General features: G+C 42.7%; 1 protein-coding gene across 2 annotated transcripts in view; it reads right to left on the bottom strand.

Moving 5' to 3' along the window:
- The window catches only part of ipo8 (importin 8), a 30,240-nt gene that overhangs the window by 12,283 nt on the left and 1,931 nt on the right, over positions 1–16,026 (bottom strand). For both annotated transcript variants that reach the window (XM_086146695.1, XM_086146696.1), the window contains exons 3-14: positions 11,815–11,971; positions 7,685–7,843; positions 6,834–6,990; positions 6,061–6,150; positions 5,656–5,750; positions 5,188–5,272; positions 4,899–5,033; positions 3,891–3,990; positions 2,487–2,563; positions 1,850–1,966; positions 1,645–1,734; positions 404–569 (exon numbers count right to left, since the gene is read on the bottom strand). In XM_086146695.1, the coding sequence (XP_086002821.1) occupies positions 404–569; positions 1,645–1,734; positions 1,850–1,966; positions 2,487–2,563; positions 3,891–3,990; positions 4,899–5,033; positions 5,188–5,272; positions 5,656–5,750; positions 6,061–6,150; positions 6,834–6,990; positions 7,685–7,843; positions 11,815–11,971 (1,428 nt within the window). The remainder of the gene's footprint in view (positions 1–403; positions 570–1,644; positions 1,735–1,849; positions 1,967–2,486; positions 2,564–3,890; positions 3,991–4,898; positions 5,034–5,187; positions 5,273–5,655; positions 5,751–6,060; positions 6,151–6,833; positions 6,991–7,684; positions 7,844–11,814; positions 11,972–16,026) is intronic.

The following is a 16,026-nucleotide window of genomic DNA, read 5'->3' as shown; positions in this document are numbered from 1 at the left end:
TTTGGAACAGTGAATAAGACTCAAAAAAAAAACACCCACAGGCTGGGCTTCAAAAACAAATGTAAACCATGACAGTGCAAAGACAGTGCAAACCACCACCACCACCACTTAAGCCCACTTAAACCCTGCACCTGTTTGTTCAGGTGTTCACTAATAGTTCCCTGATGTGCTCAGCATCATTCTATGGAGACGTCTTCCAATGGAAGTGATAAATATCAAAACAGATGTGAGAAATGTGTTAAAATACATTGTAAGGCTGTTCTAAAAATGTAATATAATGATGTTTATTGCATTAATTTAATATAATATTGACTTGAATTTGTGCGTTCATTTTTTCCTTCCATGAGATGAATCACCAGCCATCTTTTTCAAAGCTCAGTACAAGCACAGTTCTTTCACAGACCTTGTTCCTGGTTGCTGACCAGCGTCTGCAGAGCAATGGCTGCCTCCACTTTGACTGGCATCTCTTTGTCATCCACCAGATCCTGCTTGACCAACTCTACTGCATTCCTGAGCACCAGCTCGTCATGGAAGCGGAGCGGGCTGAAGCAGTGGAGCACCCAGCACGACTGGCAAAGATAGGAGTTGAACACTGACATGTCACTGCCTTTGATTTATTTATTTGGGACAGTGCATGTTAATGAACACACATGAGACATGTCTGTAAACACCCTATTCCGGATTGTAGCAATGGGCTAATTTGCACCGTAGTCCCACATTTGCGCTCAGAAACACACTCTCATTCGTCCTGACCTATTGTACATGTTTTTAGTGGTAGGGGAAACCGGAGTACCCGGAGGAAACCTATGCAGACACGGGGAGAACATGCCAACTCCACACAGAGCCCGTCAGGGAGAAGATGTGAAGTCAGCTTCTAACTGTGAAGCACGAGCACTGACCGCTGCGCTACCGTATACATTATCTCCTGACAGGTTTGCTGCTCCCAGTTCTGTCGGGAATCTACAACATTGTCATTTGTTTGGTTTATTTCATAATAAAAAAAAAAACCTATGGCGCATAACTGCACACTTTAAATACAAGCATAAAGCAATTATCTGGATGTAATCACTAGAAACTTTAGATACACCACTACTAAAAAATGATAAATGAGAATAAATAAACAAATATATATCTTTTGAAAATCCTTGTACTTTCCCCATCATTCTGCTTGATTATCTTATATCATTGTTCAAATGGCCAGTTAAAATGGCCAGTTAAACAGTTAAAATGACTGACATTAAAAAATTATGGTAAATTGTATATGTTGTGTTCATTTTTAGCCCAGTAAAGAGAACCTTGGAAGATTTTCAAACATCCTTTTAACGATAGATCCAGTTAATAACTTAGACACCAACAAAATTATTGTACTTGTTATTGCACCGCTTGTCTTTTTTTTGTCTTTTCTCTCTGTAAATCCCAGGAAAAGGGGTGCATAAAATATATTAAGTCAAAAAGAAGTTGGCTTTTGAAATTTCAAGTAATACGGTAAATGCTTTGGTTACACAGAACTAAAATCTAACACAATAGTGGCACAAATGCAGTTTTTCAAATATTAATTAGCACTGCACATTGACTAGCAAATCAATAGTAAGAGGTTGTCGTAGATATGTGATCACAGAATGTTGTACTCCAGGCTTCACTTACTCTTGCTCTCAGGTATCCTAGAGGAGAGTTGAGCAATGGGAAGACGTAGTTTTGCAGCATCAGCTCCATTTGTTCCCTGTACATCCGCTTCTTTGTAAAGAGACACCACAGCAGTGTAGGCAAAAGTTGACAATGACACCATAATTTGAGGGAGTCTTTTTGTCTACACAAAGAAATTCTCTCACACGTAGCTGAGCCATCCTACCTTCAGCAAGAGCTCGGCCAGAGCACCAATGCAGTGCAATGCCCCATCTTTCCTACAGGGGTCAGCAGAGGGGTCCATTAGTATCTGATGGCAGAACTCCATCATCTGAGGAAGCACCTAAGGGAAGGAAAGAGACAAAATAAAGTTGTTTTACACATTTTTAAACGCAATCGCATTGAGCAAACTGTGGCAAACTGTGGTATCCAGTTTCAGATGTTTTACTTGACTGATTATACTTGACTTTAATTGAAATAATTTTGTTTTGTTTTTTACTAAATAGTACATATTACATATATATTACAGTGATATGACATGCATATGATTACAACTAATTTCTATTTTTGTTTTAAAAATCATGACCACACTTTGAGGTTGAAACAAAAAGAAGCCAATGCCTGCTGGTATCTTCTGAAGGATGCTAGCATCTAGTTAGTATGCATTGTTTGCAGACCTCCAAGGCTGAAGGCTGGATCAAATACAGAGTCCCCTTTGAACTTTTGGTTTCAACTGACCCTGGTTTAACCCTGACGACAGAGGCCAGATTTCAGTGGGTGTTTAGTGTTTTTGTCCTTTGTGAGGAGAGTGTGAAGTATCTGATGCATTTTTAAGAAACAATTTGGTGACTAAGCACACTTGCCTCCTTCCTCTTGCGAGCAGCTTTACACAGAAGGCTCTGGGCAGCCGTGGCAGGTAGCGCATGATCGTCGTAGAGATCTGGAACAGACACGCAACAGCAACATCATTGACAGATTACCCCAACTACACTGCGAGAACAGAGACATTTATTCTGCTTTCTCCAAGTGGCAAGAACAACTACAAAGTTTGTTCTGGTTATGATGTTTCATATTTCACAAGAAAACTCAAGTGCTGAACTCCTGGGAAGTCACTGTAGGACCAACCCAGAGTAGCACATGACACAGCCTAGCACTGTGGAATCTGAAAAAGAAAAGTGGTAATAGCAACTGCACAGGCTGAACATGCTGGGGATTGATTTCCTCCTGTTGAGGAAGGAAACCGTATATTGTTAACTGATTTTTCTATAACATATTTTCATCTGATATTCATCTTCCGTTCATTTTTTAGCCAATAACATGGCAATTGTATTTGCCTGACAAGGTACTATGATTAGGGAGCAACATAGGCCAAAAGGCAGCTTCTGTATTTTGTGTTGAAACAGATCAGCTGCTGTATTCATTGGCATCTGTCACTCTCATATTGTCTACAAAACTGAAATATTTGATTGATTTTATGCATAATCTAATTAAAGGTAAAAGAGTGGGAACTAACAGTGACTAAATCTTTAGTGATTTTTGAGAAATTTCTTGCAGATATGTAGGCAATTGTGTTCCTATCTAGGATTATTTTTTGGCAGATTTCCAGACAATTTTAGACAAATTTGTATACAGTTAATGAAAAAAATCTGGTTATTTGTCAAGCAATCTCTTGCAGGTTTCAGGAAATTTGTGAAACATTTATATATATATATATTTTACAAGTCATTAACAAATCATCTGTTACTTATTTTGCACTGTGCACTGCATTGTTACTAAACAGTAATTTACAAAGAGTTCAACTGTGATTATTTATTTGCAAACAATATTATTTGGGAACCGCTACTTGGGAACCGTTTAATAGCAATGAATAAGAGAATGACAATGTGAGGATGAAAAAAAAAAACATTTTTATCACTTTAAAATCCATCTTTAGTCTTCAAGCAAATAAATATTAAATAATATTATGTAGTGCAGTCGTCTTTGATTTTATTGAGACTGCAGCATAACTGAAAGAGAAAATATCACATCAACGGTTGTCACAAACTGCAAATATATCAAATGCATTAGATATTCTGACACTGACAGCACAACTTACAGTATATTCAACCAAATATCGATGTCATTACACTGCTGGTGTCCAGCGGTAACACTGACAGCAATATATTTGTCAAAGGTTGACACTAATAAATTTGATATTTGCATATCAAAATATGATATGCAACATCATATTTCACCAATAAGTATGATATACTTGGTGTGACACTCACTGAACTTCATGCGAATGTACTCGTATGGATCCTCCAGCCACAGCTTCTCATCTTCCTCTTTGTAGCACATGAGAGGGAAGATCACCTCCTGACATAAAGCCTGGAAGAGACAGAGGTCCTAATAAACTACGAAACACTATAATGACAATGTAGTTACAAAGTTGCTGTTGGGGTAAATGGAAATCCTTTAAATGAATGTGATGTTGGGAATCTTTTCTATCGGCACTTTTTTCTAATGACTATAAATAGGGTTAAAGTAGAAAATACCCTCGTTTCAGGGTTTCAGGGCACCTCAGTGTTTTCCCCTCTCACCCTAAACCCTGACTCAGAATACTTCAAGAAGTTTATGAAGGATCTGAATGTCGTGAATTAATCAGAGCTGTCTGTAGAGCCTAAATGCATCTGTTTGTCTTTTGTAATTTTGTTTTAGCACTGCAAAAGTGCAAGAACTTCTATCTAAGTTTGCTTTATTTTGCTGACTGTTCATGCCATTTTCTACAGATTTGTGGATTGAATTGTGATTTTATTATTAATCTTGCTAATTAGATAATTGCAAATCTAATTTTTCGCAAGTTTTAGCTAAATTCACAACAAAGGATTTTCCTTTAGAATTATTTTTAAACAATCATTAAAATCAAAATTTGCCAATCATTAAGATGATTCTATGAAGATTTTATCAAAATTCTGAAAGTAAACATCTTGTGACACTGATATGATTTGTTGAATTCTTACACATTTACACAGTGAATTATATTTTCCTGTAAGTTTTAAAACAAATAAATAAAGTTGATGGGGACAATATAAATTTCAGTTAATGTAATTTACATTTACAATAATTACTAATAAATTGGTGCAGAGGAGGGGTTTAACCTTGTCATTAATTTTATTGTAATATCTTAAGCTATTTTTAAAAAGAATATTGTTTTCTTGACCTATCCCAATGTTCGTGAGATACAAAGTCAATACATAAACTGCTTGATGATATGATTGATGAAAGACGGAAAAGACCTGCATATGTGGCTTCATCTGTTTCCAGGTCAGTGAGTGTGATAGGCCATGGTTAAAGTAGTTCAGGCACTGCTGCAGGACGCGAGGGGTCACATACTGCTTCTGTCGGTGCTGGTCCACCACCTTTAGCAGAACCTGCATATTCAGCACCAAATACACATGCAACCAGGCATGGGGGAACACACACACGCACGCACGCACACACACGCACACGCACACAGCAAAAGCACAACTATTAAAAGCCAAGCAGCATGCTAAACAAACATCTTAAGAGGTAGAAGCCGCTTACTTGCTGTATGCCCACAGCGTACGTCTTCACAAAAAAGTCGGCGAACTCAAAGTACTCCTTTGTCACATTGCCGGGGCTTCCATACCTGTCAATCGAATCAGGAGCATGGGAGAAGCCTTTTGCCTGCTTTGTTGCATTTTGTGAAGAAGTCAGTTTAGTTTTTCAAATTAGCACCAGGTAATGTTTGGAGCTCTTCAACGAGGCAGTCTTTACTGTTCATACGCTTTCACTAAAGACTGAACCATCAGCATAGAAAAAGAGTAAGTACAAGTAACCTTCCCATATGTAACTCATGTTTAGTAAAACAACAATGGGATGAGTACATTCTTTACAGAGACACTTCAGGTAAGATTTTTCTGCCTCTAAGAATATACTTTCTATATTACCACTTGGAAAGGAAATAACGATTGATTTCAAATGTATGGGCTTGAGTCCACACAGTAGCATCTCATAGCATCTCAAACTCACCGTTCAAACAGTCTGGTAATGATTCGTAATGCCCACTTTTTACACTTCCACCAGGCCAGCTCAGGGCGGTCATCCTCGTCCACTTCAAGTGTTTCCTACAAAGCATGGTTATGTGCGAGCGCACACACACACACACACACACACACACACACACACACACACACACACACACACACACACACACACACACACACACACACACACACACACACACACACACACACACACACTTTTTTTTGCAAAAACTCTGGGAAAAAGTTTGAAATTTAATCTGAGAAAATCTGAAATCGCATAGACAGAAGGAGTGTTTAAAATCAACTCGAACTTGTCCATACACATACCTTACATGTGTTTGTGTATGTGCGTGTGTGTGTGTGTGTGCTCGTGCACGCAAGCCTATCTTACAGCAGGGATGTCCCGGTCCATTATGGCACGGAGAATTTCCATCCACTGTGTCATCACAGTATTGTTGATCAGTTGGAGGGGCAGTGAGTACTGAGGAAGAATATGATACGATGAATCATCATTAGGACCATCACTAATATTGCAACCAAGCAGAACAAGCAGAAACAAGCAAAAAATCAGAATGAATAACCTTTGAACCTGATACATATCGGTTTTGTAATAAAGCAGTTTGAAATTACATAATTAAAATCAGGTTCACTTTGGGATTGTCGGGCCTGATCAGTGGTTTATCACATCACAAAAAAATGTTTTAAATCATTATGATTTAATCATATGAATGATTCATTATTATGAATAATTGAATAGTGCAATGATTTCAAACAATTACCATTTGGTGTGAATTTTTTACCCTAATAAAATCCCACTTAACATTCAAAACTGATAAATTGGAAAGGTTGCTCAAAACCAAATATTATAAAAACCCGTTAAAAAAAATTAAAAAGTTTCAACAAATTGTAGATTGATTTGTTTCAAAAAAAGTTTTTAACTGTAGAGAAAATAGAAACTCTGCTGTTATCATAACCAAAAACTATTGATACATTTGGATAATTAGCATATTTTGGATTAACACTGGTTAAAGGACAAGCCTCCTCTGTACAGGTTATTAGGCACATTACACTTTTTGGACTTTGTTGCCTCTACTGATTCGTAGTGTGTTGACTCATGTTAATGTACTCATTTACACACATGCACGCACGCACACACACACACACCTGTACAAGAGCATGGAAGATCTTCAGAATCTGTTTCTGTATGAGGACAGAGAAGATAGTGGCATCTGGCAGCAGCTGGCTAATAAGCTGCTGTATCCTGGGTAGAAAGATCTGCATGGCAGCGAGCAACGGCTCCCTCTCATCTGCTTTCCTGTACCTGAATGTGTACACACAAAAGCAATAGTATCTGTCAACAAAATATATTAGAAGCATCAAGTCTCTATAATGTATCATGCATTATGTTGTCATCATCGAGCTTATTCACAATCGCGATAATAGTTAATTCTGTTCCGACAAGATGGCCGGGACATCAATTTGACTCTTGATGTAACATAAGGAAGATGACAATTTTATGTCAGGAAGATGTTAATATAAGATCAGAAAAATGCAAATGTAGCCTCTGCCAGATTACTACCAGAAAGGCTCACGTTAATGTGAAAGGGATATAATTTGACCTTGACAGAGAGAAAGATGTAATTTTAGAATCAATTAACAGGGACACAAACCATCCTTTAGGAAGGTTTTCTCATCAAAACTCTTGGAAAAGAAGAAGCAGATTTGAGACTTCTTTGGATTGGGCACTAAAATAATTGGCTGCTTAAAATACAAACGCAATTCATTACAGCAATGACATTTTCTAATCTCCAATTTTTGACACCTGTAAATTACTTAATAAAATCCAAAACTAACTATGTTGCTGGTTGGAATGTCATCGCAACACCAAGGTGACAATTTGTTCCAATGACTGACCTGTACACAAATTAGACACGAAAGCAGGAAACAAGCCAAACAGGACAAAGCTTTAAGTAAAAATTAAAAATGTAAAGTAAAAGAATAAAGAGGTTACTAACTCATAGGTCTTGACAAGCTGGTAAAGTGCCAGCAGGCTGCCATACCAGCTGCCACTGTTCTGCGATTGCAGGTACATGCCGATCTTGTCCACAATGGCGGTCCAGCGGCCAGGAAAGTCATGCTTGATGATAGCTCGCAGGCACATAGTCAACTGGGTGCTGCGGAGCAAAAGCTTGATTAATCAACATTGACATTATCTATCCATTCATCCATTTTCTACCGCTTAGCTGGTGTCGGGTTGCTGGAGCAGCGACCTCACTATCTCTTCTTGGGGGACCCTATGGCATTCCCCAGGCCAACCTAGAGACATAGTCACGCCAGTGTGTCCTGCGTCTTCCCTGGGGCCTCCTCATGGCCAGATTGCCTCACCAGGCAGCAACCGGGAAATATCCTGACCAGATGTCCGAGCCGTCTCATCTGGCTCCTCTCCACATGGAGGAGCAGTGACTCTACTCTACGCCCCTCCCAGATGGCTGAACCCCTTCCCCTATCATGAAGCGAGAGCCTGGACACCGTGTAGAGAAAGTAGCTTGGAATCACTCATTTCAGTCGCTTGGAATCTGCGACCTTGTTCCTTTGGTCACAACCCACAGCTCGTGACCATAGGCGAGCTTCAACTTTTGGCTCAGATCCTTCTTAAGCAAGACAGACCAGCGCAGAGTCTGCAATACTGCTGAAACCACACCAATCTGCCTGTCAAGCTCCCAATACATCCCTCACTCATGAATTCATGATCCTGAGATACTTCTGCCTTGGGTGGAGAACTTCTCCACTTGACGCACGACTTCACCTGTTTCTGGCAGAGAACCATGGTCTCGGATTTTGATGTGCTGATCCTCATCGTCCACTTCACATTCGGCTGCAAACGATTCCAGTCCGAACTGGAAATCATGGTCAGATGAAGCAAACAGAAACACATCATCTGCAAAAAGCAAAGATCCATTCCTGAGGCCACCAAACCCGATCCTCTCAATACCCTGGCTATGCCTAGAAACTCTGTCCATAAAATTTAAGAACAGAATCTGTAACAAAGGGCAGCCCAAAGAGTCCAATAGGCTGCAATGGGGACCATAATCGGAAACCAATCATACAAGGACCGAACAAACCCGTTTCACAGGGTCCAGTACCCCCATATTACTGGAGTAACCCCCCTCCCCCCCACAGAATTCCCAATGGAGCATGGCCGAATGTCTTCCCTGGGTCCAAATAACTCATGTAGACTGGTTGTGCAATCTCCCATGCGCCCTCAAGGCCCTGGCCAAGGGTATAGAGCTGGTCCCCTGTTCCACAGCTAAGACAAAAACCACACTGCTACTCCTGGATCCGAGGTTCAATGACAACTACATCCACAAAAATAGGACAGTCCACCCCAAAAGTCCCACGATTCTGCATCCTAATTGGAAGACAAATCGCTGGTCTTAAGGAGGCCTTTGGAGTATTCCTTCCACCAATCCACAATATCTCAAGTTGAGGGCAGCAGCCTGCCATCCCCATTGTACACAGTGTTGATGCCGTAACACTTCCCCCCCACAAGCCACCGGATGGTGGACCAGAATCTCCTTGGAGCCTTCCTGAGGTAGTTCTCCATGACCTCACCAAACTCCTCCAATGCCTGAATTTTTGCCTCTGCAACCACTACAGCAGTGTGCTGCTTGGCCTGCCGGTACCAGTCAGCTGGCTAGAAAAGCTCGGTAGGACTCCTACCGAGGAACCAGACAAAAGACAATCATTTTTACACAGTTTTCCCTTGCCTGGACCTGGGTCACTAGCTGCCTTAGACTGAAGCCAGGCCCGGGGGCGGGGCACAGTGGCGAGCGCCTGGTGGGCTACCACCAAGGGGCTTGGCCGGGCACGGCCTGAAGGCACGAAATGGGTCCCTCTTCCCCAGGGCTCACCACTCACAAGAAGGGCCAATAGGGTCAGGTGCAGTGTGAGCCAGGCGGTAGCCAGAGCGGGGAACCATGGCAATTTGTCAGGGTGGCAACCCTCGAACCTGCTGATGGACTTCAGCGGTGAGGGATGCCGTCAAATTGAAGAAGTAGGGCTATGTGGGGCTGATATGTGGGGCTCCAGAGGCAGTTGACAGGAACCGTCAGGCTTCAGAGACTCTGGATGCTGTAGGGCTGTCCTGGCTGACACCCCTCTGCGACATTGCATGGATGTTGGGGACAGTGCCGCTGGACTGGCAGACCGATGTGGTGATCCCCCTTTTTAAAAAGGGGGCTCAGAGGGTTCTGCTCCAACTACAGGGGGATCACACTCCTCAGCCTCAGCTAAGATCTATTCAGCAGTCCAAGAGAAGAGGGTCCACTGGGTTATTAAAGAGCAGTGTGGTTTTCGTCCTGCTCATGGAACAGTAGACCAGCTCTATACTCTTGGCAGGGTCCTAGAGGGGACTTGGGAGTTTGCCGAACCAGTCTACATGTGTTTTGTGGATCTGGAGAAGACTTTCGACTGTGTCGCGCGGGCAATCCTGTGGGGGGTGCTCTGGGACTATGGAGTACCCAACTCCATTAAATCGGCTGTTCAGTCCCTGGATGATTGTGTTGGAGCTCGGTCTGCATTGCCAGTTGTAAGTTGGACACGTTTCCGGTGAGAGTTGGACTTTGCCAGGGCTGCCCTTTGTCACCGATTCTGTTCATAACTTTTATGGACAGAAGCTCTAGGTGCAGCCAGAGCATTGAGGGGATCCAGTTTGGTGGCCGCAGGATTGAGTCTCTGCTTTTTGCAGATCATGTGGTTCTGTTGCCTTCATCAGGTCATGATCTCCAGCTCTCGCTGGAACGGTTCGCAGCAGAGTGTGAAGCGGCTGGGATGAGAATCAGCACTTCCAAATTCGAGATTATGGTGCTCACCCTGAAACAGGTGGAGTGCCCACTCTAGGTCAGGGAAGCGGTCCTGCCCTAAGTGGAGGAGTTCAAATATCTCGGGGTCTCGTTCATGAATGAGGGAAGGGAAGAGCGGCAGATCGACAGGTGGAGTGGTGTGGCGTCTACAGTGATGCGGACTGTGTACCAGTCTGTCATGGTGAAGGGGGAGCTGAGCCAAAAGGCGAAGCTCTCAATTTAACGGTCTATTTTCACCTATGGTCACGAGCTGTGGATAGTGACCGAAAGAACGCGATAGCAAGTACAAGCGGCCGAAATGAGTTTCCTGCGCAAGGTGGCCAAACTCCCCCTTAGAGATAGGGGGAGAAGTTTGGTCACCACTGCTCCTCCGCATAGAGAGGAGTCAGATGAGGTGGCTCGGACACCTGGTCAGGATGCCTTCTGGACGCCTCCTGGGGGAACTATTCCGGGCATGTCCATCTGAGAGGAGACCACGGGGAAGACTCAGGACACGCTGGAGAGACTATGTCTCCAGGCTGGCCTGGAAACATCTTGGGGTTCCCCCAGAGGAGCTGGTGAGGAAGGTCTGGGCCTCACTGCTCCGGCTGCTGCCCCCGTGACCCAACTCCACATAAGTGGGGGGAGATGGATGGAAGGATGCATACCCAGAATGGAAGAAATTAGCTGAAAACTGAAGTGGTAGTTAAAAAAATGATTAAATTTACATCAGAAAGAAATTAAAATTACAACTGATTTCAAATAAATCAAAATCATCATTAAGTCAGATTATTAATAAAATAATGTATACTTATTATACTCATCTTCATAAACCCTTTCCATCAATGTACTGTACAAAGCAGATTAATTTTTCTATAGTCTATTCCGTCTGTCATGTAGTGAAGGATGCAGGAGGTTTCCAATTACACACTGCATGTGTTTGGACTGTAGAATGTGTAAAGAGTTAGACTGAACTAAAATAAAAAAAAAAAAATGAAGGTTGGCCCATGGCTGCACATTGGAAAGTACTCCGCCAGGATGATCAGGGGTTAAATCACTCATCCGAATCAAATTAGAACCCTGGTTACTGTGGTGGAAAAACTGAGCTGCTAAAAAGGTTCCTATTTCTAAAGAAAAGTTCCCAGTGGTAGTTGCCAAGATGGCTCTTTCTTTGTGCAGTTCGGCCTTTATTTCACTCAGTTGAAGGACAGGAGCAGGTATGTTTTGCTGTCTGTGTGTATGTGTGTGTGTGTGGGGGGGGGGGGGGGGGGTGGGGGGGGGGGAGGAGGAGTATGTGTGTGTACCGTATGGATTCTGGGCAACGGATGATTCCTTCCACAATGTGGTCACGGATCTGCTGTCGGTCGTTCTCATGGATGTTGAAGGGGAAGACAACTTTGCCCAGTGATGGCTCCCGGTCCTGCCAATACTGGCTCACCATGTTCTTCAGGTAGATGGCAGCTGGTAGTGCAAACACACACGCACACCCAGCCACACACACACAAACACACACACACACACACACACACACCCATACAAATATCCAGGGAGACGAAATATACTTGTAACTAAGGAGCAGTTTGTTTCCACCAATATTGAAATGCTTAAAGCTTCTGCTTCTGACTGTAACTATTCAAATAAAAGCAACAGTTTCATGACTGTCAATTTTAAGTGATGATTAACCCATTTGAATCTCCTAAAACTTGCTTTCTTAAGAGTCTTATGGTGTTATGATTATTTCTTGCTTTTTATGTATATTCTTCCAAATAGGGAGGGTCTTGAGGCCTTTTAAGGACACTTTATGAGTTTAATTTTTAGGTTGTTAACCCTGGACTGGCCAGCAGTCAGTCACAGGGCCACATATAGGGACATACAGTATAACCATTTACTCTCATTCATTCATCTGATCAATTTAGGCTCTCCAGTGAACCTACAGCATGTTTTGGGACTGTGGAAACAGGAGAACCCAGGGAAAACGCATGCCGACAGGGAGTGAAACTGCAAACTCCACAAAGAAAGGCTGCCTCAGAGTCAAACCAGGGACCTGATCTGCTATGTGGCAAAAGATCCCTTTAACCACTGTTTTTAGTATCTCAATAAACAGAGATGATATGAAACGAATACTGACATATTGCCCAGACCATATACCCCGACCATGGCAGAATAAATACCTCTAACATATCCAATTGTGCAAGTCACCCCTAACATTCGAAGAATAACCATCAACTAAAATAAAGCTTGGCAGAATTTGCACCTCTCTCTGTGGAACTGTGTTTTGTTTACTATTCTGCTCTACTTACATGACCATTAAGCATTTCACAGCTGTTGAGTGAGAGAATAATTAGTGGATTCTTAAAACTATGTATTGAGCACTACAACAGATTTGTGAAAAAGCACCCTCTTTCGGATAGCAGACAGTCTCACTTTCAGAGTGGTAGAATGACCATTGCTGACAGCAACTTCAGTCACCACTCTGTTATTTGATGATCCAGCAGTTCTAAGAGCTGTGAGTCAATGTTTGTACCACACCTTGTGTTTTATTACATTTGCAAGATATACCTTCACTTCTCTCCACTGTGCGAAAATTGAGCTGAAAATATTCTATTTATTGGGCCGTCTGCATGGTTCAGAGTGAGGGCTAGTAACGAGGCATCCAAATCAAATGAATTTTTATTTGATACAGATAAAGGGTGTACAATAGATCAGCTGAAGATGCTATTGTTTTGCAAAAATGGCATCGTACTATTGCTTGATTCATGACATTGTGATACTAAATGAATGTCTTCCTGATGTTTGAATTGAACACAAAATCCTGAATTTCTCATGTTGAATAACGTCTTTTTGTCAGTGAAATCTTATCTATGGGATGATTATAGTAAGTACCTTTCGCCGTCTTCTTTTTTTCCTTCTTACAAATTCAATACAATTTGCAATAAGCTAAAATTATCAAGATATAAAGTAGCAATATTAATCAATGCCTTTGGCCAAAAGTAATTTCCAGAAATGCTGTTTGAATAATCCCCTCCATGAGTTGCTACCTTACTGTGGTGGAGGGGTTTGCGCATCCCAGTGATCCTGAGAGCTATGTTGTCGGGGGCTTTGTGCCCCTGTAAGGGTCCCTCTTCCCCTGGGCTCACCACCCACAGGAAGAGCCAAGGCGGCCAGGTGCAGTGTGAGCCAGGCAGTCCCCTGAGCCTGTAGGACTCCACAGGCAACTGACAGGTACTAGCAGGCCAAGCAGCATGCCGCTTTGGTGGTTGCTGAGGCAGAAATTCGGGCGTGGGAGGAGTTCGCGGAGACCATGGAGAAAGTCCTGCGGGCGTCAAGGAGATTCTGGTCCACCATCCAGTGCCTCAGAAGGTGGAAGCAGTGCTCCATCAACACTGTGGAAAGTGGGATTGGGGTGCTGCTGACCTCAACTCAAGACATTATAGATTTTTGTAAGGAATACTTCCAAGACTTCCTCAACTCCGTTGGAATACCTTGCAATGAGGAAGCGGAGCCGGGGGGGCATGAGAGTTTGCACATGGGAGTTGGACTCCGCCAGGGCTGCCCTTTGTCACTGATTCTGTTCATAACTTTTATGGACAGAGGTTGTAGGTGCAGCCAGGGCATTGAGGGGATGTGGTTTGGTGGCCACATGATTGAGTCTCTGCTTTTTGCAGATCATGTGGTTCTGTAGGCTTCATCAGGCCATGATCTCCAGCTCTCACTGGAACGGTTTGCAGCCGAGTGTGAAGCAGCCGGGATGAGGATCAGCACCTCCATATCTGAGACCATGGTGCTCAATCAGAAACAGGTGGAACGCCCACTTCGGGTCGGGGAAGAGGTCCTGCCCCAAGTGAAGGAGCTCAAGTATCTCGGGGTCTTATTCACGAGAGAGGGGAGGATGGCGCGGGAGATCTACAGGTAGATCAGTGCGACATCTGCAGCGATACTGACTCTGTGCCAGTCTGTCATGGTGAAGGGGGAGCTGAGCCAAAAGGCGATGCTCTCAATTTAACGGTCTATTTTCAATCCCACCTTCACCTATGGTCATGAGCTGTGGGTAGTGACCGAAAGAACAAGGTTGTGGATACAAGCGGCCGAAATTAGTTTTTTGTCTGCAAGGTGGCCGGACTCTCCCTTAGAAATAGGGTGAGACATTCGGTCATCCGGGAGGAGCTCAGAGAAGAGCCACTGCTCCTCCACATAGAGAGGAGTCAGATGGGGTGGCTCGGGCATCTGGTCAGGATGCCTCCTGGATGCCTCCTGGGGGAGCTATTCCAGGCGCGTGCATCTGGGAAGAGAGCACGGGGAAGACCCAGGACACACTGGAGAGACTATGTCTCCAGGCTGGCCTGGGAACACCTTTGGCTCCCCCAGAGGAGCTGGACCATGTGGCGGGGCTTCACTGCTCCAGCTGCTGCCCTTGTGACCCAACTCTGGATAAGCAGGGGAAGATGGATGGATGGACTGTTTGTATAATGAGGTGGCTATGTGCCACCTCATTATGTGTACACACATACTTTAGTATAATAAACTTGGACACACTGGTGGAAACTTGGTGAAAACATGGAAACATGAATTCTCTCATTGGCTTGATAAAAAGTCCCTGTTGATCAGCTGAAGAGGATGCTCACACTGTCTGACTGTTAAAATTACAGTGTGAGTCAATTTGTCTCTGTTTGAATTTTGCTGATCTTGTTTCTTGAGTTTACTGTCATTTCATGTCCGAACTTAGTGGGTATCATCCAGGCCAATTGTCCTTGCAGATAGTTGAATAATACAACAGTAATAAAGCATTCATGTCTTTCGCTGAAAGGGGCTTTCCTAGAGTCTCTGGGTTTTTTTCATGTGTGTGTAAGATTAAATTGAGAAAGGGTTTCTGAGAAGCGTAATGTAAATTCTATTCCTGTTTTCAACAGACAGATAAAACCGGGAAACACATTTTATCCTGGCAAGAAAAGTGGATCCCAATCAGATTTCATGTGGACTCCAGCAGCCAGTTTTGACTGAGGTCTCCTGTTCTGTCTCCAAAACTTGCACTCAAAGACTCAAAGAAACACTCAAAGAAACACTCTCACATACACTCATTTATGACATCATTTTGATTTTCTTTTTAAATAATAAAACTTATGGACGAGGCTTGCTGACAGTCAAATGATTTATGCACCTTACCCAGATTTTCTTAGAATCGGAATCTAGATTAAAATGTTGCTCCTTTGGATTATTCCCTCACTAATTCTGTCCCATATTATCAGTTAATTGAGTGAAGTCTTCACTAGTGATCAGATTCGTGTTTCTAGATTCAAAGACAATTTTAGGATCAACTTTTTTTCTGAATATCACAAATTTCTTTGAGGTATAAACACATTTTTCTGCATTTAAATAGTCTTTGCATTTCTTCTCAAGGTTTTTGTGCACAAACAGAAAAAAGTACACCAAATGCATTGGAGATGAACTGAAGCTGTATAAATAATACAATAGTAAAGTATAAAAAGCTTCTTATCTCTGAAAATGGAGAGTGGGTATTT

Source organism: Fistularia commersonii, chromosome 5 (assembly GCF_037954325.1).
Source record: "Fistularia commersonii isolate RoL2024-O1a breed Wild chromosome 5, RoL_Fcom_v1.0, whole genome shotgun sequence".
Taxonomy (NCBI): domain Eukaryota; kingdom Metazoa; phylum Chordata; class Actinopteri; order Syngnathiformes; family Fistulariidae; genus Fistularia; species Fistularia commersonii.
The sequence above is the reverse complement of the archived record's forward strand: the minus strand, read 5'-3'. Positions and strand labels throughout refer to the sequence as shown.